Raw genomic sequence first — 26,064 nt, forward strand, 5'->3', positions numbered from 1 at the left:
ACTTCACTCAATTTTATCATGAATACATTCCTTTTCACCCAACATTGCTCTTAGCTGATAATGCCATTGTTAACATACCCTCCGTTTTTAGCTTTTTAAAAGCAGTGGGCGTCCTCGAAAAACTGTAATTTTTGAACCACTGGTTCCCTTTATTATATGATACACCTCAGCCACTTTCTCATTCCTGAGAAGTAGGCTGAGGCTTTTTATTTGATTGGTTGGGAGCCTCAGGATCCTTGCCTAGCCAAGGATAGCCGCTAAGGCTGCCTGACCTTCTTTAAGGCTTTTACCATTAGCGATTTCCAAATTTCTTCTCTTCTTTTACTAGGCAGCACAATGTTTTTAGGTCATCTACGCCATCGGCATTTTTTGATATTCGTAAACATTCTACAGAAAGCCAATTCTACACCTTGAGTTTGGCGCATGATGGCCTTAGCTGCCTATGTGCCATAAAACCCAACACACAACAGCAGTGTCCTGCTTACGGAAAAAGATGCAACACTTGTCGAAAGCTGCATCACTTTACGATTTGTTGTCCAGCCAGGGCGGTCGTCAACGAAGTCTGCGCACAGTTCAATGATGAGTTTGATGTTCTTGACGTCTGCATCGACAGCTGCATTACTGGTGATTGGACTGTCGAAGCCAAATTTGGGGGTCGTAAAGCATTATTCAAGGTGGATACCGGAGCACAAGCAAGCCTCTTACCATTTTCAATATACCGCAAGTTGAAAACTGCCGAAGTGAATCCTACGAGCTCTGTGCTGCGAGCATACAATGGAGGCATCATCACCAACTTCGGAACAACAGTCCACAAAATAACCGTTGGAGATGCTGCAACTACAGTGAAATTCTACGTGGTGAAAAATGGACGTCGTGCAATACTGGGGCTTCACGCATGCGAAGCTCTAGGCCTTGTGCAGTGCACAGTGGACACTGTCAGCACTTCTGCTGAGTACGAAGCGATCAAGCACTTCAGGCACGTCTTTGAGGGTTTAGGATGCCTAAAGCAACCATACATCATGGTACTACAGCCAGATACTACCCCAATCGTCCAGCCAGCGCGGCGGGTGCCCCTGTCTTTGCGCCAACCGCTTCGCGACGAGCTTCAAAGAATGGAGAGAGCTGGTATCATCACAAAAGAAGATGGACCTACCGACTGGGTAAGCTTTTTGGTTTTGGTCAAAAAGAAAGACGGTAGTCTTAGGGTGTGCATGGACCCGAGAAGGATCAATGAGCATATAAAGAGGCAACACTACCAGCTTCCCAGGCGAGAAGATATTGAAGCAGAATTGACCGGCGCTTGCTACTTTAGTTGCCTAGATGCAAACTCTGGATTTCACCAGATACCCCTCGACGACGCAACATCAAAAATTTGCACTTTTGCCACTCCTTTCGGTCGATACCGTTACTTGCGCCTGCCGCTTGGCATTTCATCGGCACCGGAAGTTTTTCACAAAATGCTGAGTCAGATGTTGGACGGGCTGCCAGGAGTTCACGTGTATATCGACGACATTTTGGTGTGGGGCACTACACGTCAAGAGCATGATGAACGGCTAGTAGCAGTTCTGAAAGCTGCCGAAACAGCAGGATTGACACTAAACGCCGAAAAATGCAAGTTCGGTTTAACAGAGGTGCATTTTCTGGGTGACGTTATCGGACAAAAAGGAATTTCCCCGAACCCGAAGCTGGTGCGCAATCTGTTGGAAATGCCAACACCAAAAAGCAAAACCGATCTACAGCGCATGTTAGGAGTGATCAACTACTTCGGAAAATACGTGCCAGTGTTGTCAGAACGAACAGCGATGCTGCGAGCGCTTATCAAACCGCAAGTCGAGTTCGAGTGGACCGAAAACCACGCGAAGGAATGGAAATGCATCACGCAGGCACTTGCGACATCACCCTTGCTAGCGTGGGCATGGGAACAACGCTACAATGCAGCCGACCAATTTGTTCCGCTTCTGCCTGTTCCAGATCATGACCATCTCCAGCACAAGCACCGACGCGGCGCCTTATCGGTGTTGCGATGGTTTTCTGCCACACGTGCTGCAGCAAGACAAGCCAGCGCGAAGTGACCTGTGTTCCGCCCATCTTCTGGATACCACGCCGGCGCCAGTTACCGCGGCTCTTCCTGGACTGTTGACCGCAACTGCATCGACATCATCAAGCCCGCTCTACTTAAGCAACAGGCGACGCCCGCAGCAGTTTAGTGGGCATGGGAACAACGCTACAATGCAGCCGACCAATTTGTTCCGCTTCTGCCTGTTCCAGATCGTGACCATCTCCAGCACAAGCACCGACGCGGCGCCTTATCGGTGTTGCGATGGTTTTCTGCCACACGTGCTGCAGCGAGACAAGCCAGCGCGAAGTGACCGGTGTTCCGCCCATCTTCTGGATACCACGCCGGCGCCAGTTACCGCGGCTCTTCCTGGACTGTTGACCGCAACTGCATCGACATCATCAAGCCCGCTCTACTTAAGCAACAGGCGACGCCCGCAGCAGTTTAGTGGGCATGGGAACAACGCTACAATGCAGCCGACCAATTTGTTCCGCTTCTGCCTGTTCCAGGTTAGTTACACATCTTCTAAGCGCTCCAGTAATGCATTCCTTGTTGTGTTCCCGTGCCCACAACTGCTTTTGAATCATGTGCATGAGTGTTTTTGCGTAATGAAATTGCTGCTGTGTGGGGATGTCGAGCTGAATCCTGGGCCGAACAAAACTGGTGCCGCGAGGAATGCCCAGTCGGTTCAAGACGCTCTGGACAGCGGAAGCGAAGCGGTTTTAGCATTGCTTCATGACCTTAGGGACCGTTCTGCTAAAATTGAGGAAGGGCAAGAGCGTATATTCAGTTCCTTGCAAGACCTCACAGCCAATCATAAAGAATTGAGCGGACAGATTGCAGACCTTTCAATACGCCTTAATTCGGTTGAAGATAAACTGGAGCTTCTAGATGAAGTCCATGAAGATTTGGCGACGGTGAAAGAAAATGCTGAAAGGGCACTGGACGAAAATGAGAAGCTTAAAATCCGTTTAAACGATTTAGAGGATAGGTCTCGAAGGGAAAATCTGGTGTTTTTCAATGTTCCAGAAGTATCGACTGAATCATGGGCTGAATCTGAGAAAAAGGTACGGGAAATTATTGAAGACGAAATGTCTGTAACCTTAGCTGAAATGGACATTGAACGCGTCCATAGAATTGGTACGGCTGGACCAGAGAAAACGCGACCAATACTAGTCAAATTTTCGCATCACAAAATCAGAGAAAGAGTTTTCGGTGCAAAGACCAAATTAAAAGATTCAGACGTCTCGATTAGCGAAGATTTTTCTCAGGCCACCAGGCATGCGCGGAAGAAACTTGTTCAATTCGCAAAGCAAACTGAGCCCGAAGAATCATTTAGCCTCCGCTACAACAAGCTTGTTCTTAAGAAAAGATGTTACGTTTACTGCCCTATAACTGATAGTGTCCGGGGAAAACAATTCAACACGTGTTGTAACCAACTCAAGCCCTTCAAGCCATTCTTCTCCAAGATAACTAGATAAGGATGAGCATCGACCTGCGCAAACACTTAGAAACATTTCTATCCTTTTCACTAATATACGCAGTGTTTTTTGTCATCGTGACAGCTTATCCTGCACCGCCGATACCATGGGGGCTGATATTATCGTACTAACAGAGACTTGGCTCAATGAATCCGTGCGCAATAGTGAAATATTTTCCTCACAAAAGTGTTACCGTATATTTCGTTGTGACCGCCCTTCTGGCCGCGGAGGCGGCACTTTAATCGCTGTATCTGAGGATATAGAATGCTTTGAATTTAACCTTGATACCACTCTTGAGTTCATTTGTGTCCAGATCAAAATTAACAACAAAGCTCTCCTCTTTTGTGCATGTTACCGTCCACCATCTACTACCGTTGGCTTCTGTAATTACCTCCATGACATTCTTAACATAATTCAAACAAGGTTTCCTAATCGGCCTATTTTTCTTTTTGGTGACTTTAACTTTCCTGCCATTAACTGGTCAGACACTCATTTAGGCAACGATGGATCATCAGAATCAACAAAATTTTCAGCACTTTGCTCCACCTTTTCATTAACAAAGGTAGTCACACAACCTACAAGGGTGACATCTACAAGCTCAATCATATTAGACCTTTTGCTAACTAGTTCCCCAGACCTTGTTTCCGACGTAAGCTACTTACCAGGTTTAAGCGATCATTACCTACTCCTTACCGAATTAAGCTTACCGTCTAACAAATCGCGAAATAAAACTAAAACCATTTACGACTATGCTAAGGCAAATTTTACGTCAATTAATGATGGCCTTAAGCTATTTTTGGATGACTTTCTCATAAAGTCTGACCAAAGGTCTGTTAATGAAAATTGGTGTTTATTTAAGAACAAACTACATGAGCTAACTGAATTGCATGTTCCTCGAAGAATCATCACTACTAATGGCAGGTCACCATGGTTCACCCGGTCATTAAAACGCCTTGGTAACAAAAAAAGACGGTTATATTCCAAGGCAATGTAATCGGGAAAACCTGAACATTGGGCAGCACTCAGAGGTGTGGTTGAGGAGTACAAAAATGCGTTAAAGATAGCCAAGGAGCGATATTTTAACGTCACTCTGCCATCACTTTTACTAACTGATCCAAAAAAGTTCTTGAACGTTGTCAACGGTTCAGTCCAGCCATCAGTTTCTCTTCTCGATGCGCAATCAAATACCATCCCTATTAGCGACAGTGCTAAGGTACTTAATGAAACTTGTGCTAAGGCATTTTATCTCTCCTTAAGCACATCACTACCGGATTATAATGGTCACATCACATTCCCAATGGATCCCATTCATTTTGATTTTGAAGGCATCATAACTATCATAGATCACATGAAACTATCCTCTTCTTGCGGTCCAGATAATATCAGCAGTAAAATTCTGAAAAACACTAGAGTATATTCTGCCATAATACTGTCAAAATTATTTCAGCAATCCCTACAAGACGGTGAACTCCCAGATGACTGGAAATTGGGTAAGGTGGTTCCACTCCACAAATCAGGCGACAAACACCTTTCACTCAACTATCGACCAATATCATTAACCAGCATTCCTTGCAAGATAATGGAGCATGTCATCCTGTCTCACCTAGCTAACTTTCTTGAGTCATCTTCGTTCTTCAACTGTGCACAACATGGTTTTAGAAAATACTTCTCTTGCGAAACACAATTAATAAGTCTTACGAGCAATATTAACTTCATACTTGATCATGGCAATGAGGCTGACTGTATTTATTTAGACTTTCGCAAAGCATTTGACAGTGTCGCACAACTTACTTCTTTACAAACTAAGTAAACTTAATATTGATCGTAATGTACTAAGGTGGATTGAGTGCTTTTTGTCTAACCGATTGCAGTATGTACACGCTAATGGCTTTAACTCGTCATCCATTCATGTGACCTCCGGCGTCCCACAAGGTTCTCTCATAGGTCCTTTGCTGTTCCTTGTATATATTAATGACCTGCCTAACAATGTAACATCTTCAGTAGGACTCTTTGCGGACGGTTGTGTCGTTTACCGCGAAATAAAAAATACCAATGACGTTGAATTACTTCAGGCAGACTAACCACTATCTCTAACTAGTGTTCACAATGGCAAATGACTCTTAATACGACTAAATGCAAAGTAATGCGCTTTTCCCGTCGCGAAAATTCAAGTCCCGTTGCCTACACTATTTCTTCTTCCTTGCTAACACCCGTGGAATCTTATAAATATCTCGGCGTCATTCTAACATCAGACCTAACTTGGAAAGCACACGTCAGCTCTATCATAGCTTCCGCTAACCGCATGCTTGGATACCTTAAGCGCAATTTTTACTTAGCACCAACCCCTGTCAAGCTTCTTCTGTATAAGTCACTTGTGCGCTCAAAATTAGAATACGCTAACTCTGTTTGGGACCCTTTCACTAACACACTCATCGACGCTCTAGAAGCTGTGCAGAATAGAGCAGCGCGTTTTATTGTGCGCAACTATGATCGTGCTTCCAGTGTCACAGAAATAAAAAAATAGTTTATCGTTAACCCCTCTTGCTCTGCGCAGAAAAGTGTCCCGTCTGTGTCTGTTTTTTAAAATTTACAGCATGAACTCTACTCTGAAAGAAGCATTGATCACAACACCAACATATGTTGAATCTCGCATCGATCACTCACGGAAAGTTGGCGTTCCTCGTTGCCGGACAACATCCTGCATAAATTCCTTTATTCCAAAAACATCGTCGGAGTGGAACCACCTACCACCACATATTGTAGCTGCAAAGGACGTTGATGAGTTTAGGGCACTGTTGTCATTACATTATGGTTTACCATAGCCTCAGTTGGTTCACTTCGTTTTGTATATTGTGTATTTAGCCCTGTTCCTTTTTTTTTTCTCGCATGCACTTTGTTCTGTTAATAGCCTTCTGCCATCGTACCCGTTCAATGTTTCTACGAAGGGTGATGTTCTAGTTCATATCTTTGTGTTTACATGAAATGTTTTTTGACTGTTTTTGTGAATTTATTCGTTTTGGTGTTGGTGTTCCTAATTATTTTATTGTTTCGCTTTTTTGAATCATGTATTTTCTTGCAGCTAGCTTCTTTTTTTTGTAGACATGCCTATGTATGCGTTAACCCCCTTTTTGTAAGAGTTTCATTTTATATCTATGTACCACTCCCCTCAATAATGCCCTGTGGGCCATGAGGGTATCAGAAATAAATAAATAAATAAAATAAATAAATATTTGACCCCAAAAAGAAAACAAAAATAACTTGCGATGCGTCCAAGGACGGCGTCGGAGCGGCGCTTTTACAGTGTCACGGTGGTCACTGGCGACCGGTGGCATACGCTTCACGAGTCTTAACACCACCGGAGCAGCGTTAGGCGAAAATTGAAAAGGAGACGCTGGGCATTCTGTTCGGTTGCGAGAAGTTTCATCAGTTTGTGTATGGACAGACGGTCATTATCGAGACCGACCACAAGCCACTTCTGTCAATCGCTGCTAAAGGAATTTGTGACATGCCCCCACGATTGCAGAGATTTTTTTAAGACTTCTCAGGTATGACTATGTTCTACAGTACGTTACAGGGAAGCACCTGGTCTTGGCAGACATGCTCTCACGATCGACTACACCCGGGGGTGTCGACAATGCTGGTGCCACAGAAGACGTCGAAGTTCACGCACTACAGCTCCTGAACGGCATGGTCACGGTAACAACGCAGCAAAAACTGGCAAATGAAACTGCTCGTGACTGCTACTTGCAGACTGTCGTCAGCAACTTATCAGCAGGAAAACCAATTCAAGGTGAGCTGAAGCCGTTTTCATCTGAACTGTCCGTAATCAACGGAATTCTGTTCAAAGGAACAAAAGCTGTCATACCGAGAAGCATGAGACAAGAAATGCTAACAAGAATTCATGCCGGCCACCTTGGCTTAAACAAATGCAAAGAAAGAGCAAGACTTCTCGTTTTTTGGCCAGGCTTGAACAACGACATCGCAGTGCTTCTCCAAAACTGTTCTACATGCAGAAAGTTCGCGTACCAGCAATCCAAAGAACCGCTGATAATGCGCCCGGTGCCGCAGTGTGCGTGGTACAGGGTCGGAGCGGACATCTTTTCTTTTGGGGGAAATTCTTACGTTGTCGTATATGATGCTCTTTCCAACTTCCCAGATGTCGAGAGGCTTCCAGACACAAGTGCAAGAAGTGTTGTTGCGGCTCTCAGTGCTATGTTTGCTCGATACGGCATTCCTATCGAACTGTGCACTGATAATGGACCACAGTTTTCAAGCCAAGAGTTCGCAGCCTTCGCTAAAGAGTATGATTTTGCGCACGTCACGTCTAGCCCACACTACCCGCAGTCTAACGGCCTTGCCGAAAAAGGTGTGCAAATTGTCAAGCGGATAATGAAGAAAACTGAAGACGCACGACACTTCTGGCTAGGCCTTCTAGCCTACCGATCAACGCCACTGATTGATGGTCAATCCCCTGGCGAGCTTCTTCAAGGCAGGCGCCTTCGATCTAATCTCCCCGATTTTGTGGGTATCAAGACTATCGAAGTCAAGAAGCACCGCCAGACGCCCAAAGGACAGCCGTTGCCTCAACTAGGTAAAGGTGACGTCGCCAGGCTGCGAGACACAACTTGGTCACAGAAAGGAAAGGTGGTTGGGGAAGCTGCCCCGAGGTCCTACCACGTTGTAACTGAACGTCGTCGTGTTCTTCGGCGCAACAGGCGACACCTGCTTCATTCCAGCGAGCAGTATGCTGAAACAAGTGACGATGACACCGACGACGACTGCGCAGACGAAGCTGACCCAAATGCGAGGAACAGTCCAGGGAGTGTGACACCGCAGCCTTCTGGCACTTCAAGTGCAGCACCCAAGCAGCCTCCGGGTCTCTGTGACCAACATCTAGCCCACGGTGCCACGCCTTCGGCTTCGATTACCCATCCAGAGCAACCCACAAGTGTCATCAGTCTGAGGAGGTCGACTCGTACCGTGAAGTCTCCCCAACGTCTTCGTTATGACGCTGCTTTCAATCAGTTATCATGAACTTGAACCACTGTCTTGTGCTAACCTTGGAAGGATGTATCGGGCTTGCGTGATAACACGATAACAATGTGCCTGACATGCGCAGTGCGTAAACCGCGCTATCACGAAGGATATATATATATATCAATGCCCTGCAATGAACTTGTTTCTTCTTGTTCTGGCCTTCAAGCTGTCGAGTGCCGTCATTGCGAACTGATACAGTGGGGAATGGCGTGTTGCATACAGGAAGCGGGGGGGAATCGGAGAAACTGTCAACCTGTGCGAGCATCTGGGATGTGCGCACCAACAGCTTGCCTATCGCCTCAGGGTATGCATGTCCTTCGATGCGTAGTGCTGTCCAAGGAGCGCACTGATTTGCTTGTTCCACAAAAGGAGTGTTTGTGGTCAGTAAAAGGTACGGCTTTTCAAGTACATTGGTAATTACAGCTCCCAGCTTGCTTTGAACCCGCAAGCGACATTAGTTTTTAGAGAGTTGAACTCTTTGGTTTGGGTGCATGTGTTGCAACTTGCTGCATAGAAGCATGCGGTGTTTTCACCACACCCGAGCCCTGAGCTTCGCGAGGGCAAAGGGAAGGGTAACAAATTTTACACGAAACCCAAATAAACATAACTAGCTTTCAGACCATTCTTGAACACCGTCTTGTTCTACATGGGCTGTGCGTCGCCAGCAGAGACCATTTCCACACGCAAAAGTGTTTCCAGACATCTTTCACTGCATCTGTTGGTTCATGCAGCCAACAAAACACGTTTTACTGGGCTGTGAATGTAGAAATTGCTTGTGAAAGTTGTTTAGAAGACTCAGCATGACGAAATATATATGTTACATAGAGCGGCATGCTGATTGTGGGCCACATTTTGGCCTTAATATCAGCCTCTGTGGGCCATTCACGCCACCTCGAGTGGAAGGAGATTTCTTGAGGAGGCTTCCTCCGCAGAAATATTGAAATCATGAATCATCATTGACCGAAGAGTGAAGGAGCGGCTGTTTTCTCTATGTTGGTGAAAATGGTCGTAAAAGTTTTTGCTGTGTTAGGTAATAGCCAGCACATTGGATTTGCAGGTATTAGCCGCTGCTATGCCATAGTTAAAAGGCTACACATTCCCATGCTCTCTTTAAAGAGACACCAAGGTCAAATAAGGAGTTGGCTGTATTGCTGACTAATTCTATTGATAAATGATATTTTTCACTGAAAACAGAGCCTTTATAAACTGCAGAAAAAAAATACACGTTACCACTACCTGCCATTTTTTTTCAAATGAGGTGCATAAACAGCAGCACCTTTTTCTATTTATGCATATATATTAGTCCACACTGGTTTCCGTTTCATTAAGGTCATTTTATATTACCTACGAATTGGACACACACACATTACACACAATTTTATTCTTGCTAAACATCAGAGACCACCATGTGAGCTGTGTGGAGAAGAGATGACAGCAATGCACATTTTATGCTCGTGTAATGGACTGGATAAACTGAGGAAAAAACACTTCCCAGATTTTTTTTGAGAAACATCCCATTCTATCCCAGCCTAATCTTAGGACAAGATTCACTCGTCAATATCTCATGTGTCATTTCATTCTTGAAAGAAACAAAGCTTTTAAACCAGATATGATTTTTTAAACAACCCTTTTGATATCTCTCACCTATATACACACTAAACCTTGCGTTTGGGCATGATGCCCTTAGTAGCCTAGTGCCATTAAACCCAGTCGAACTGAACATTGGTTTCCACTTCAGTTGTTGGTAGCTAATTTCAATAAAAATGCAAGAATATATTTTTGTTGTTAAAAAGAGATGTGAAGAGAGCCATGAAATACCAAGAAATTGATCTCTTCTAACAATTGCAGTTTAATCAAATTGTCCTCAGTGTGCCTTCAGGCATGGCCCTACCTGCATATTGCAACATTGTGCAGAAAGTCTTTTATGTCCCTTTTTGATTCCTTTCATAACATTAATTTCCTGTGCTTTGCCATTCTTTGCTTTGTTATCCGCTTGCTTCATATTTGTTACAATTGGAGGAAAAGGTATAATGTACTATTGAGAGCATGTTCAGATTGTTACAATAATAGAATGTATATTGTGCCATTGATAGCATGCTCACTGGGGCGCAACCAGAAGCGAGTTTGACTTGGCTTCAAGTAGGAGTACTTCAAGAAGTACAAGCTCATAATTGAGTTGCTACAAATGTTCGTGTGAAGTACAAACACTTATAATTTGTATTTTAGCTTCCACGGGAAACCTGCCGGCGCTGGCAAGCATCGTTTGCAGCAAGCTCGAGCGAGGCTTCTGGCTTCAGTGAGACCTCTGGTTCCAGCGAGACTCCTGGCTCCAGCGAGACTCCTAGCCACTGCATTAGTGGCACTTCGTCACCCTCAGCGCTGGACGATGGACAGGGTGATATATCCAGTGCTGCCTCATGCAGTGATAGTGAGGAGGATGATCCAATGAACTGTTCCACATCTGAGATCGATTCTGCAGGTTCTGGTAACCCAATCACTTCTGGGAGCCCCGACACTACTAAGCGTGCACTTTTTGAGGGCAGTGCTTTCAGCAGTGTTGACGCATGCCTTATTTTAATGGTACAGTTTTTTAAGTTTAAACTAACCGGAAAGTGTTTGTACCAGATTTTGTTCATTTTTTCAGCTCTGTTGCCATCTTCCAACACACTTTCAAACACGTTTAAATTCTTCAAGTTGTCAGGATTTCAAAGAGGCACAGAAGTGCAGACACACTTTTTTGCAAAAATTGTCAGGAATATCTCGAAGTGGACATGACAGCCTGCCCCAGCTGTGATGAAGAGTGCCAAGATACGCGTGGCAGTTTTTTTTCAGATGAGGTTGACTGACACATTATGGTCATTTCTTGAAAACGACAAAATATATAAGTATTTAATGAAAAGAGTGAGTTCAGCCGGTGATCACCCTCTAGAAGACATTGTGGATGGCGCAATGTACCAAGGCAGTGCTGCCCACTCATCAGAATTTAACTTCACGCTACGCTGGAATACTGATGGTGTACAGGTATTCAAGAGTTCCGTAAGATTCCTTTGGCCAGTCCACTGTGTTATCGCTGAACTTCCGCCTCTCATTCGAAAAAAAATTCAAATCCTGACACTCTTGTGGTTTGGTCTGAAACCATTGATGAACACATTCCTGAAACCTTTTTGTTTGGAGTTGCGTCGCCTTGCAACTAACGGGCTTACATGGAGACACCCCGAAAGAGGCAAAACTGTAACATCATATGACTTTGCTCCTGTGTCATCAGTTGATGCTCTGGCAAGAGCGATGCCGCAAGGAATTCGGCAATTTAATGGGTTGTATGGTTGCTCATTCTGCGAGCACCCAGGAAAATCTCAACTGCTGCCAAGCAAAGGTCACGTACACGTTTACATCCCTGCGAAAATGTACACTCTAAGGAATGGTCATAGAATGAGGCGGCAAGCTGAATAAGCTGTCAGCAAAGGCCATCCGGTAAAATGTGTTAAAGGCCCTACTATTACAAGCCTCATCCCAGGTTTCGACTGCAGCACTGGCTTCGTAGTTGATTATATGCACTGTGTCCTCCTTGGGGTGGTGAGAACATTTCTCTTTCTTTGGTTTGACACTAAACATCATGGTCAGCCATGGTACATTGGGCGCCGGGTAGATCTGGCGGACAGCAAACTTCTAGCAATTAAGCCACCAGATTACATAACTAGAACTCCGCGTTCCCTCAAGCACAGGTGCTACTGCAAGGCTAATGAACTACGTGCATGGTTTCTGTTTTATTGTTTTCCTGTTTGTCTGGCATCGTACCAGATGCTTACCTGGAGCACTTTAATCTCCTTGTTGGTGGAATCTATATGTTGCTGTCAGAGTCTGTTTCTTTCGAGCAGGTTGATGTGGCAGAAAAATTGTTATTCAAATTTGTTGATGGTGTTCATGCATTATATGCAGCACGCCACTGCTCCTTTAATGTACATCAGCTTTTGCATCTTGCTGAATCGGTGAGAAACTGGGGGCCACTCTGGTGCACATCAGCATTTCTTTTTGAGAACAGGAATGGGCAATTGCTGCGCCTTATTAAAGGAACCCAGAGCACTGAAAAACAGCTTTCACAATTAGCTGGCTTGAGCAATGCGCTGAGCACTCTCCAGAATGAGGTAAAGGAGATGTCTGGTGTCGATTTTGTGTTACGCAAGATTGAAAGTGTTCACTCCACGAAGTTGTCGTCTAAAGCTGTTATTTATCATGGTGCATCATGCCGACCAACTGCAGTAGCCAGAAGGGCTTTGATTTCTTTCTTTTCTTCAATGGACAATGTCAGTGTGTATAGAAAAGTTACAATTGGTGCACAGACATTTTCTTCTGTGCTCTATGCAAAGCAGCCGAAGCGAAACAATTTCACAGTTTTGTATGTAGTTGGTGAGGAGAGAACTTTTGCATCAATTCAGTGCTTTGCTAAGTATGCTGGAGAACTCTATATAGTTGTAAACAGGCTGCTTGAGCACGCCGAGCAGTACATACACGGAGGGACCGGATTCATACTGCCTCATGTTGTTTCCACATATCCAAATAGCCAGATTGATGTGATTCCAGTTCTGCCAAAGCTGATCAATTGTGTAGAGGTGCTAGATTTTGTGTGTATCTCCCAATTCGTACGAGGAAAATTTATAACTTACAAAGACAGAAAAATGCATTGAACAGTGTGTTTATTCTCACAGAAACACCAAAATGTGGGGGGTTGTACGTGCAGTTCGTGGGAGTCGCTCCACAAGTTCTTTGTTCATGTGTTCTGAGCTACAGGCGCTGTAACATTTGCTGCTAATCTCTTTCAGTGACGTTAATGCAAAAACACTTTTCTGCAGTCCCTGCTGGTAGTAGTACGAGGGCGCTTCATTAAAATCTGTCTTCTAGTTCATAATGCGCCTTTAACCTGTTTAATTTAAAAGGTGTCACGTTCGAAAGAAAGCGTGGAATGTCTTGTTTTCCAAAAAAAAAAACAGATCATTTTTGACATTATCCCCACCGACAATGATGCACCTGTGTCGATAAACGAGCGTTTGTGTGCTGTCAGGGAATGAGCTTGCTGCTGACTACACCAACTACGCATTGCATTAGCGAACTTATTCTTAGACAGAAAGTGCATGCCCTTCAGCTGTTCCTTCAGCTTTGGCAGCAGCAATAAGTCACATGGCACTACATGTGGACTATCTGGAATTACAGATGGATATTTGTCACCTGGTAGCTGACATGACAGCGCTTAGCCGTGCTTGGCCACACGTTTGAAGACAACTGCCACATTAAAGAAGGTGCAGTTGTGAGATGTTATGCCTCCCAGCGTATATTCCAGACATAGCGCCATATGTGGCTCACCGCTAGTCCAAAGCTGTGTAGTAACAATTGAGAGGCATGTCCTTTTTGTCTGACAGTAAGCTCACCAATTCAGTGCGTAAATCTCCAGTGGCCAGCCCCATTCTTCTCTGATGGGGTACAAACACCAGTGTATCGGTAATGCAAGTTCTTTGTTGCTATGGTAACATAAAAAATGAACTTTTTTTCTTGAAGGAAAATGTTTCAAGCTTTCTTGGGATTGCGGCATGTTTGTATTTGAACAGACCAGATGTTACAGATGTTACAGACCAAGAGACCAAACTTTGTGAACGGGCCTTGTATATGAGTGATTATATATATTTGGCTTGTTTTCCTTGAATGTTTTTTGTACAATTTGTTTTATCTCCTGCACAAGGTGCAGTTGTTTTTCAGCTGCTCAACACAGATTTCATGATAAATTTCTCAAGTACAGACTGATTTATGCTGTGTTGGCACCTGTATGAGCTTCATGATGCCTGTGTATTGATTTTGTTGTAAGGGATATTTGATCTGCTGCTTTGCGGTTTTGTACACTTTCAAAATAAACATTGCGAAAATCCTTTTCAGTTTAACCTTTGCTTTCTGGAAACACGTGTATGTCACACACATCTGAATATTAGTGTTCATTGCTTTTCAACATGCATGGAAAGTTTCCATTAGCTTTTTTTTCTGTAGGCAGGTTTTGGTGTGGGCAGTTAGCACATGAAAGCTCCTTGGGCTCTGACTGGGTTTTGAACCACATTTTCTCTATTGCAGTTCGTTGTTATCACAGCCAAGAGAAATATTTTCTTGAAAGTTCTCTCGTTGCTTAAAAATTTGCGTTCGAGTGCAGATGGCTGCTGCTGTAAACAAATTGTCATATGTGCATGTTTTATACATAGTGTTCAATATTTATCTGTCCAGGTTGCAAAAAACCCCTTTGCAAACTACTGGACTCTTTGGGCTCAAATGCGACCACAAGGTACCTCGTGATAGTCTGTTTTTCGGTATGTAACTTAACGTGAACTTGCCTGCAGTTTCCACAATCGGCGAAAGATGGCAATCAGCTGCGGCAGCATTTTTAATCGTGGCGAGCAGAGCAGCTGGTTCGCCAAGCTGCATCATCTGGCCAACTGCGAGGCCCGTCTGTGCCCTAGCTATGCGGGACACTGCAGCGCAGTTAGCCAGATGGCACAACCTGTAAAATTGGCTGCTTCTATTGTTTAAAACTTTTGACGAAAAGTTGTGCCACCGCCGACTGCAGCTTTCAGCCGATTCTGGAAAATGCAGATGTTAAATTAATATCAGGAAACGTAGACCAAGTCAATTTGCCCGCAGTTAGCGTTTGGGTCCAAACTGTCCAGTATTTTGAGCAGGGGAATTTTTTATAGCCTGGACAGATAAACATGGAACACCTGGTATATTGATGTGCATGTGAAACCCAAAGTATAATTATGTCAGCATACATACATGCTTACAAGAATTATTTTGAAATATTGAGAGTCCTAGCTTCCCTAAATTCGACACAAATATATATGTCAAAACTAAGCATGTAGCTAGGCCATGCTGAATGTGTAAAAAAATTGAAGCTGGGCCACATGATGCCAATATTGCATATGTTGCGTATACCGTAGATGAATTAAGGCTAAATGTATTGCTGCATAAGGTCCCTATGGTGCGCAGATATGGCACTGATCTGGCTTTATGTCACGATGATGCCCAGATATAGCCCTAATCTGGCTGTATAAGGTCGTGACAACGCCAGATATGGCCCTGATCTGGCCATATAAGGCCGTGACGATGCCACATATACCCCTGATCTGGCCATATAAGGCCGTGACGATGCCACATATGCCCTGATCGGGCCATATAAGGTCCCGTTACCCGTTCAGATATGGATTATATGTTGTCTGATATAGTCAGATCTGAGCCATATAAGGGCAACATTTCGCACATATATGGCCATATATGGCCTGATTTTGACCTGGATCTGCCCAGATATGGCTTTATTTGCTGCCTTATATATTTATATCTGGCCGCATATAAAGCATATCTGGACCAGATATGGAATTTCCGTAATGGTGAGCGCTGAAGGTGGCGTCTTGGAAGGATCACAAACACGCTGATGTACTGACAGCGTGCTAATGATCTTCCCACACTAACGGTCTTTATTAGTGTTTCTAAATTACACGACTATCTCCTACAGATTTTCATACTGCACAGCTTGTTAGGAAGGCAGGCTAAGGGCCTTGCAACTTCAGGTAATGTTTTAATGCGTCAACCTTATTATCCCCATCTTCGCATAATACGTCAGTCTGGTGTTCTGTGATGCTGCCTCCACCCCCCCCCCCCCCAGAAGGCTCTCCGCCCACTACCCACCCACATTTTTCCTCCACCCGTCACCAACCAAACCACCGCCACATCCCAGAATGCCCTGCCCACCACCCACCCACTCACTCCAACCTAATCGTAGGAGGAAGACGTGAGGATGATGCCTCAAAAAATCAGGTCAATAGGATGATCACTTAATTAATTAGAGCCAAAAATGTAAAACATCGAAATAGCGCGGACGTCGTTGTAGTGCGTGGACGGTAAAATGGGAATGGACGGTAAGATAGGAGGAAATTGTGCAAAAAAGGGAGATAAAAATTTCCAATGAATTGAAACGCGTGTGATAAATGAAAATTAATCGATAAAAAGTTTGTTTTACGCGCAGCAATTAGGTGATTAATTATAAGCAAAAGTCAATGTACGTTTGAGCAGTGCACAAAGCAAAGCTCTCCCCTGTCCTTTCTTGCTGTCGCTCCTCTCTACATTTCTCCTGGCTATCCTCTCCCTTTCCCTTTCCATTCCGCCAGCTGCAGCTCGGGTGCGTAAGACATTAGATAGCAATTGCCGCGGCCAATAACATTCTTTTTCTGCACTTTTTTTAATAAACCACTGCTACTACTATAGTAAGTGGGCGGGAACGAACCGTGGCGGCAAATTTGAAAACGAACCATGGTGCCAGATTTGGAAATAAAGGGTGATTGAGATGAAAAGAGGGTATAATCAGAGTAAAACTGATGAATTAAGGTGAGTAATTACGGAATTGAGAAACGCAACCATGACGCCAAATTTGAAAGGCTACGAGTGTCGAGGAGGCGTCAACTCTTTCGTATTCTTGCAATGTGGGTAGCCGGAATGATCTCTAATTTTTCTTCGATTATGTGATACCCACTGTGCCTCCAGGCAACACAAAATATTAAGGATGGGGCAGGGAGGCTTTGCACAAAAATAAAATCAAATGTGCACGTATAAAATGCAATACATAAGCATTTCATTCTCAACTACGTTCCGAAATAAAAGCTGAGGATAAATAAACTCCAGATCAGTAAATATAAGTCTAGTCTACTGGGAACAGTACAATTCACGACAAAACAAAATTTTTATGCGCCATCAAGCTCGAAAGTCAGAGAACACTTTATATCGCGGGACCTCCATGTCAAACAGACAACACGTATAGGTACATGTACATAAGAAAGGAATCCGCAATCGTAACTGCACATCGAGCTTAAAAGACAAGGCCCGCAAGGATAGCCACCATGTTCTCATGCGCAGCACATGGCTGTCTGTCACATTCTGTAGAGATTATGAAAAATACCATATTATTATAGTGACGCCACCAGTCTCAGAGAATAATAAAACGCGTCACTACAGTTGAAAGGAAGCGCTTCAACAGTTGAATTGTTGTTTGAAAAAAAAGGAGCTGCAAAACAAATGCTTCACCGAAACACTTTTCCTTGCCCTTCTTAGGACGTGACGTCATCCAATTAACAGTGAAAATGTATTTTAAATTGGGGATATCAGTTCGGGAGTAGGGGGATCATCATCGTCGTCAGCCCAACAGCGTCCCCTGCGGGACAAAGACCTCTCTCACTGAATGCCTCAATTAACCCTTTCCTGTGCCAGCTGCTGCCGCTCTGTACACGCAAGATTCCTAATATGTGACCCTTGCTGCGTTGCCTGTCTCTTGGTATCCACTCAGTTATCCCAAGGGACCATCGCTTATCTTCTGTCTGCGTTACGTATCCTGTCCACTCCCATTTCCTCCTCTTGATCAAACTTGACCGAAACTTTTTCAAATTTCATCAAAGAGAAAAGGGCGCGGTGGGACCGCCACGGTCGTCCCAATAAATCTCTTTGTTGTTGTACGCGTCACGCTGTCGACATTGGGTGCCTGCGCACCATCGGATACTGTCACGTGCAGTTTCGTCGCACTTGCTCCTGTGCAAGAACAAACGGCAGCGTATGCTAGGCCAGGTCCACTGACGCAGCCTATCAGCAAGATAACAGAGAGCGCTGAAGCTACTCGGGTTATAAAACCACCCGCAAACTGGACAACTTCAGAAAGCCCGATGGGACCCCCACAGACACATAAATGAATCCTTTCGTTGTTGTGCAAGTTCGTGCGAAAACGTATTGTGCCTTTTGCGTAGTGACAATAGGTATATAACTGTCTTGACGTGCCCGGATAAGTGTCCTGATATGATCGCCGAAATGTACACTGTCATGCTCCTTTTGCTGGCGCATGACATTAAACGTAACGCAGGCCCGTGTGATGATGAGATTAAAACGCTATTGAAAATCATGAAGTCAGAATTGCTGGGTTCAGCTGATAGAATTTGCGCTTCAAACTCGGGGTTTTAGAAAACAATGAACGCCAAGTTCCTTGATTTGAATGAGATATGAAACGTTTTATAGCAACGCACCGAAGAAATAGTGCAACTGTAAGCTGAACAGAACATATAGCGCTAAGAAACCAGGACGAACAGTGAAAGAGACACCACGAGCGCTAACTTTCAACTGAAATTCATTCATTGCATGTGAAGTTATGCACGCTATGCACCTAGGACTAACAGACCATTGCTTCCGTACACTTCAGCTCATTCAAAACTATTCACGTGAAGCATAATCAAAACCACCTTTAAGAAAGCGCTGGACAAGTCATGCCAGCACATGATGAGCAATAGTTTCTGCCAGCAGGTTGAACGGCTGCAAGAAGCAGGTTATCCGAGTGCACTCCTGGTAGCAGTAGCCGAAAGTTTGATCGAAAAAAAAACAGTCGCCAGGTCAAAGCCTGACCGATGAATATAAACGAGTAGCGGCGCTTCCGTATATCCGCAAGGTTTCGCATAATCGAAAAAAAAAAAAAAATCGGGTAGCGTGCAAAAGTCAAAGTAGTGTTTTCAGCACCCGATAAACTGGCAAAACATTGTAGGATGACCGATCCCTTTGCTGTTAAAAAAGGAACGTGCACAATAAAGCACCAAAAGAAACGTGTAGAATGTGCAGAAGTTTTTGTATATTCCCTGCTCTTGTCATGTGGAAAACATTACATTGGTCAGACCAGTAGGTGTGTTAATGAAAGACTCCGAGAACATAATAGAACTTGTAGAACGGCTTGCCGAACACTGTTTGGATTGCAAGCCGGTGGGGTTGGGGTGCCATCAATTTTTCAAAGCATGCCGAATCATAAGAAAAAATCAACAGCAACTTACACGTGAGATTGTAGATGCCAGAGAGATACGAAAACTGAAAGATAAATGTGTTAGTGAAGCATCTATCTCGCTCTCTAAGAAAGAAATTGATTTCCTTGATGATGTAAATAAAAAGTAAGTGCGCGTTATCTGGTGACTCACGGCATGATAGCCTGGTACTATTTCTGCGATATTCAGCCCGTATAAGAACTTCACATGCAATGAATAAACTTCAGTTGAAAGTTAGTGCTCGTGGTGTCTCTCTCGTTGTTCGTCGTGATTTCTTAGCGCTATATGTTACGCATGACAAACCAACTCGCCCGAATATCCACTCTGATGAAAGCAGTAGTTCCTTCGTCAAGACACCTTGTGAACTTTCAGCAAAAGAAGCTCACTGATCTCGTGGGCAGAAGCCGCCTCAGAAACGTTGCAGTCTTTGGTTTCAAAACATCATAAAATGAAAACCCCAGCCGCATAAAAGATGTCCTCATCGAAAAATTAGAGCTAACTGAAAGAGTACACAGATTAAGGGAAGAAAAAAACAGGAGAGGCCCAAACGAGTGGTAATAAACTTTATGGATTATAGGGAAAAAATTATGTCCAGCGAAACTGCTCAGAGCTGATAGAATCAGGAATTTCTATGAACGACGATTAGAGCAACAAAAACGATGACAAGCGACAAAAACAACAAAGCGACAAAAGCGACAAAAACGATGACATTGCAAGCACAGCTCGAGAGCTTGGAAAATCATATAGGCAGGATGTTAAGATTTCTCCCAATTGACTTTTCATCTGAGGGAAATGTATGAACCAACCGACTTTAAACTGGAGTGGAACGCCCTCTTGTTAATGTGCTCAGCCTTACCTCGCGTCTAGATCTCTGTTGCTCTGTCGTTCTGCGATGTGTTTCGCAACATTTCCTAAATGCTTTGTAAAGAATTTATTTAATGTAAATAGAACATACTTTCAATGTAATAAATACCATGCTTAAAAAAAGCTGTGGCGATGGTGTAGTGGTCTGAAGCTGCGGCCAGCGGAACTTATTTCGTCAGCGCCGCCGCGGGATTCGGATCCCGCTCTTGCAGCTATGAAGTTTTTTATTTATTTAGTGTCTTCCCGCGGTGCGATGCCGGCTACCCGCTGCAGTGAGGCTTTTATGCTGTCGCTTAAAATGGAACATTATTCAAACCAGTTCAAAATCAAACCGGTTGCTAAAATGCAGCATTTGAGCTGAAAATGCTAATCACTAACTCCCCGAGTCTGCAGTGAACGATTCCTATGGTTGCCATTGTAGAGCCCTATAGCGCTTCCACTCCGCCGAAAAGCGGTTGCCTGTCTGTCCGAAGCCTGCTTCTAGCACGTGGATCACCTTGCTCACGTGAAGTTGTGACCACATCACAAGCTGCTCACCGTTTTGTGAGCAAACTGCCTACGGTGGCAGTTAAATTATATGATTAATCGCGAGAGTTTCCTCAGGAACAACATGGGTCTCAAAAGCCCCACCGATGGCAGCACCTGCCATCGCAGGGCAGTGGCGCGCAGCTTAACCGTTGCACCTCTGCGCCAGGAGCGGAATCAGGGCTCCCAAAAATCTGCGAATGCAAAGAATGACCAATTCTACCGCAGTACAAGTAAAAGGATGGAATACCACGCAAACTTACATCATATGATATATCAGCCAAAGTAAGCTGTTCATGTCAAGTAAAAGAACAGAAATTCGAAATAAACCAAACAAAACCAGGAACAATAGTGCTAGGGCACGATAATTCGTGGTTACCCTCAAGCTAAACCGGCCGTGATTCTTTTGCTTCCACGTCTACGCATTATCCAAACACTCATTGTCAATTACCTATTATGCCTGCAAGAAATTTGGTTCATAAAATCAGGCGCGCGAATACGTGGCCACAGGTCTGACGAGGGACCGAATAAACCAAGTGATGTTCCTTTTCTTTGGAGGGCAGTACAACCTGTTCTTTTTTAGCACATCGTACAATGCAAGGCAGAGCCAGCGATGATTCCGACCAAGGTGGTTAAGCTGCTGCTTTATTTTCATGGTAAGACTTCCGTTGTTTTAAACGGAAATAAACGCAATGTAATTTTGAATTTTAGAATTTTTCGAACAGTGGTTGGCTTTGCCCATCACACTGTGGCATCGCTTTCGTATACTGCAATTCCAGTGAAAGTAGAAAATGGAAAGAAGACACGAATGCACTGAACTCCTTACAATGTGAATGAAAACATTCCACATCAACGCACCAACAGGTTTAATTTGACAGTGGAATTTCCTCAAAGCATTTTCTGCGCTGCAGTCATTTCTTTAAAACCTCACTGAGCTGAAAGCGGTCTTCGTACCGGGAAACAAGGCTTAGAGCTTGGGAATTCATCAGCCCTACTAGGTGTAATTTCTGTATGTTTTGCTCTGCACTCTGATGATCTAGCTGACTCTGGGCTGATAATGAAAACGTTGACTGAGGCGCTGCGGCTCCCGCAGGACCGGCGGCCACCCGCACGGCCCAGCCAGTGCCCCCTTATTAGGGCACTATGCAGGGTTATTCACCTATGACTTTGCAACAATTTTTAAAAATAGGCTTCTTGAGTTAGAAGAGTGCTTTTTTCGGCATATCATTGACAGCGGTGTAGTGCATCGTGGCGACAGAGAAGGCGTGCGGCTCCCCGCCTTTCGTTTTCGCCTCGTGTGCCTCTAGACTTCACCCTAAGAACCTACACCCTATGAACTGGCGCTTTAAAATGGGAATTCGTAATGGTCTGCACAGCCAAAAAAATGTTAGCCCGGAGTACGGTTCGGGCCATCACTCTCGCCTACGGACAGTGCATCTTGCCCTTCCTCACCCTCCCCTCATCATATCTTTCCTCCCTCGCCTTCACTTCATCATATCTCCTCACCCTCACCCTCATCCCTACGAATTTTATGCGCCCATCCTCCCTCACCCTCACCTCAACGACTGAAATCCTCATGAGGTAAGGCTGAGCACACCCTTTTGAGGGTTTGCCATCGTGAGGTTGCCTATCTCTGGGTGTGAGTGTGGCAGTCATAAAGGAAACAAACTGTCCTCTGATGAGGCGACTGAAGCTTCTCTTGAGCCTTTTTTGTCAGCATTCAATGTTATCGTTAGTCACTCGAGAGGCTTATCAGGAGGGTGCATGCTTTTACTGGCCTGGGGATTACTGCCGCGTCGTATCGCACAGATGGTGACGGGCGACTTATATGCTGTGACCTCGCAATTTCGGGTGTACAGTGAAGACTTATTTCTGTTTAAGCCCCTGTAAAGCAGCGTGATAGAAGGCTATTTTTCCTGTCACTAGTCGACAATTTGCGCACGGATCGTAAAATTACACTATTGGTTTCAAATGCGTTTGTAGCGATGAAGACCGTGTTCATGTTCATTAAGCGTTATGGCACTAGTGCTCCTTTAATTACTGATTTGACATACGAATAAAGCCTCGTGGATGTTGGACAAACTAAGGGACATAATATTCATTTCATTCACTTTCAGTGCTTCTCTAGTGCTCGTCTTGACAGGACTTACGTTTCAGCAGATATGTTAGCCAGCGTTCTTGGATACTTGGTGCGGCCCATTGTCGTCAATGATCACTGCATGGCGTCTCTTCGGATAAGCGAGGTACAGTCAGCGCATACTCCATCCTCGATGGGAGCTGTGGAAGTTGAATAGCTGTCTGCTCCCAGATGAAATCTTCAAAAGTGCTGTATCTACTTGCTTGAAGACCCATGGTCACGCGGTGATACTCAGTTTTGCAAAAATTGGACCTGTTTAAGCAAGAAACAAAAAAAAACTTTGCTATTGAAGCCTCAACAAGAATCGCGTTTTTGAAGAGACATCACCTTAGAGAGCTCGGCCGTAGTTTGGTTGAGCTACATGAGTTAGAGAGGATTAGCCCAGGTGCCTACGTAGAAGATATCACTACCGCAAAAGCAGACCTTCAGCAGTTTTAAACTGATAGATTCAAGGTGGACTTTGTAAGGTCGACATCCCGTAGGTTTCTGGATGAGCAACCCTCTCGTCGGGTCCTGAGTGATGAAAGGCAGACTGCTCTTGCTAAAGAAATATTGGAAATTTAATATGGTGGTTGTCCATACATCGATCGTTCTCGTATTATAGATGCTTTCTTTGACCATTATCGGAAGCTGTTGGGGGGTTGTGCGGGCCCAAATGTGAGATCAGATTACAGTCGCTTATTCGAAGCATTTCCTCGACTTGACAATGAGCAGCGTGCTGTTGTGGAGGGGCCTATATCATTAGACGAATTCAAATCTGCCATTTCTGACCTGACGGCTCAGAAATCTCCTGGACCAGATGGTATTAGTAGCGAGTTCTACAAAACATTTTCCATTTGTGAGGCCTGTTTTGATGGAGGTTTTCCAGGCTTCTTACGATATTGTCTTTTTGCCCCCCGCCCCAGTTTCTATTCTGGCCGCACTATATTAATTCCAAAAAGCACGGCTACAAATCGGTTGAAAACAGTTAAAGGATATCGTCCAATTTCCCTCTGCGGTGTAGATTACAAACTATTCGCAAAGTTTCTTTGCAATCATCTGCAGGCAGTTGTCGCTGACTTAATCGGCACGCATCAGGTATGCGGCATCAGAGGCCGCAGCATCTAAACCCATATTCATATTGCATGTTCAGTATTGGAGACAGTATCAGATGAGACCAGACAAGTAGCTGTAATTCAGATTTAGCTTGCTCAGCCATTTGATAAAGTTCGTCACAATTTATTGTTTTCGGTCTTAGAGTATGCACATATTTGAGATGTGTTGGTTAGGAGCATAATTCTCTGTTATAAAGAGTCCTATACAAAGCTAATTGTTAACCAAGAGCTAACAAAACCTATTCAATTGAAATTATGTGTTCGCCAAGGCTGTCCATTATCGCCTTTGTTGTTTACCGGATATCGTGAACATTTTTTGCCTCAGTATCATTAGCAGCGACCTGTCCGTGGTTTCATCCTGTTGTAATGTAAAATTAAGACTCTAGCCTATGCAGATGATGTTGCCCTCATTTGTTCTGACAAAAAGAGTGTGCTGGAGGCATTACATTTCACTGAACATGTTTTGTGAGGTATGAGGTGCGGCTCTTAACTTAGATAAGTCCAAGGGGATTTAGTAGGGTCATTGGGGTACAACGCCAAGTCTTTTCGGTGGCATAAGCTGGGACTGCGGGACCCCTCAGTACCTAGGGGTTGCTCTTCACCAAATTCGCAACAGTGGAGCCTACTGGGATACACAGATAATCTTCATGAGGCCACAAACCCAGGCTTGTATGGGTAGGGACGTGTCAGAGTTTGCTCGGGCTCAAGTCTGCCACATTTTTTTATTTGCAAAATTTGCCTGCTTGCTGCAGGTTATCCACTGTGCGAGAGAGAAAGTGCAGGTGATGCAAAAAAAATTTGCTGCATTATTATGGCGTTCCCAATGGGAAACCATGCTTCGCGTTAACCTATTTCTTCCTCTAGAGTCCGGTGGAATCGGCCTTGTTCACGTATTCGTGCATCAGCTTGTTTGGCGTTTTTTTCTTCTTCAAATCGTCAAACTACCCGTTCTAGTAGCTGTCCTTATTAGGCGTTTCAGTGCTCATTTGCCTTTCTTATTCGCACCGACAGGACACACTCGTGAGGGGCCTTTATGGGGATTCCTTAAGGCAGTTGCTGAGACCTTCAATGTCCTCACTGTGCGCTTTTCTTTAGGCTACCTGTATAGTCTCTCCAGAAGGCAGATGACTCAGGCACTTACAGAGTATTTGTTAACTGTACCTCTGTATCGGCAAGGTTTTCTGGAGTTCCTTGACACCAGTGTTTTAAAACATATTAGGCGAATGTGCATTTCTTCTGCCGCAAAAGCATTCTTCTTTAAACTGCACGCATCTACGCTGTTTGTGACGGCACGGATTCACGCTAAGGGAGATGCTTGCGCCATGGATGATGAATTTTCGCCTCTGCAATGCACCAGAGACAATTGACCACATTCTGTGCATTGATGCTATGTTCTTCTGGTACATGTTAGAACGAAAAATTATGGAGGACACTGACATCACACCCTACAGTATCTGTATTTTGCCTGTGGAGAAAAACAGTGCTGTGCCATATGATCTATTTATGTTGCTGGGACTATTTAGTCTCTGGAAGAGCCACATGATGGACCGCCACGCCGAATCACCACGGCTGTCGAAATCTTTGTCTCGTGAACAATGCGCTTTGGTGCGGGGAGTATATGCTGCCCCGCAAGAGCCGCCTATCTGGCTCCCCTATCTGGATGCATGTGTGCATGCCTCCCAGACTTTTGATGATTTGGAAGGTAGGGTTGTGAAGCAATATGGTGACTTGGTGTTTTGTGGCGTAAGCATGCTTAGGTTTTTCTTTTCGACACTATTTTCATGCAATAAAAGAAAAAAATGCGGCGATTGCATAGTTTTCTAGTTCACTGGCCAGCGAAGCTGATCTGTTCGCGCCGCCGCAGGTTCGAATCCTAGTCGTGGCAAAATTTATTTTATTTATTTATTTATTTATTCGTAGTCAAGGTCGATACTTCTACGGTGAATCGACTTTTGCAGCTTTTGTAGTGAAACAGAGCTTTCGCTCTAAAAGTCAGGCCGCATATGTTCGG

General features: G+C 44.4%; 2 protein-coding genes across 4 annotated transcripts in view; one reads left to right on the top strand and one right to left on the bottom strand.

Moving 5' to 3' along the window:
- The first annotated feature begins 299 nt into the window (after window positions 1-299).
- On the top strand, window positions 300-14,478 carry LOC144115955 (uncharacterized). Of its 3 annotated transcripts, XM_077650592.1 has the most exons (4): window positions 300-1,160; window positions 1,972-2,565; window positions 7,102-7,327; window positions 10,801-14,478. In XM_077650592.1, the coding sequence occupies exons 1-4, from the start codon at window positions 1,020-1,022 to the stop codon at window positions 10,872-10,874; spliced, it is 1,035 nt and encodes a 344-aa protein (XP_077506718.1). In that variant the 5' UTR covers window positions 300-1,019; the 3' UTR covers window positions 10,875-14,478. The 3 variants fall into 3 exon arrangements, with proteins under 3 accessions (XP_077506718.1, XP_077506717.1, XP_077506719.1); XM_077650591.1 differs by lacking the exon at window positions 7,102-7,327; XM_077650593.1 differs by lacking the exon at window positions 7,102-7,327 and having other exon boundaries at window positions 2,269-2,565.
- Window positions 14,479-23,027: 8,549 nt separating this feature from the next.
- The window catches only part of LOC144125695 (uncharacterized), a 122,288-nt gene continuing 119,251 nt past the window's right edge, over window positions 23,028-26,064 (bottom strand). Inside the window, exon 6 of the mRNA XM_077659316.1 lies at window positions 23,028-23,211. Coding sequence (XP_077515442.1) covers window positions 23,028-23,211 — 184 coding nt within the window. The remainder of the gene's footprint in view (window positions 23,212-26,064) is intronic.

The sequence above is a fragment of the Amblyomma americanum genome, chromosome 1 (assembly GCF_052857255.1).
Source record: "Amblyomma americanum isolate KBUSLIRL-KWMA chromosome 1, ASM5285725v1, whole genome shotgun sequence".
Lineage (NCBI taxonomy): Eukaryota > Metazoa > Arthropoda > Arachnida > Ixodida > Ixodidae > Amblyomma > Amblyomma americanum.

Coding starts and splice junctions, on each gene's coding strand:
- LOC144115955 (XM_077650591.1), top strand. CDS start 1,020: ATGGTACTACAGCCAGATACTACCCCAATCGTCCAGCCAGCGCGGCGG. Junction 1,161..1,971: donor AAGATGGACCTACCGACTGG/GTAAGCTTTTTG, acceptor TGCCTGTTCCAG/ATCATGACCATCTCCAGCAC. Junction 2,566..10,800: donor TCCGCTTCTGCCTGTTCCAG/GTTAGTTACACA, acceptor TTTGTATTTTAG/CTTCCACGGGAAACCTGCCG.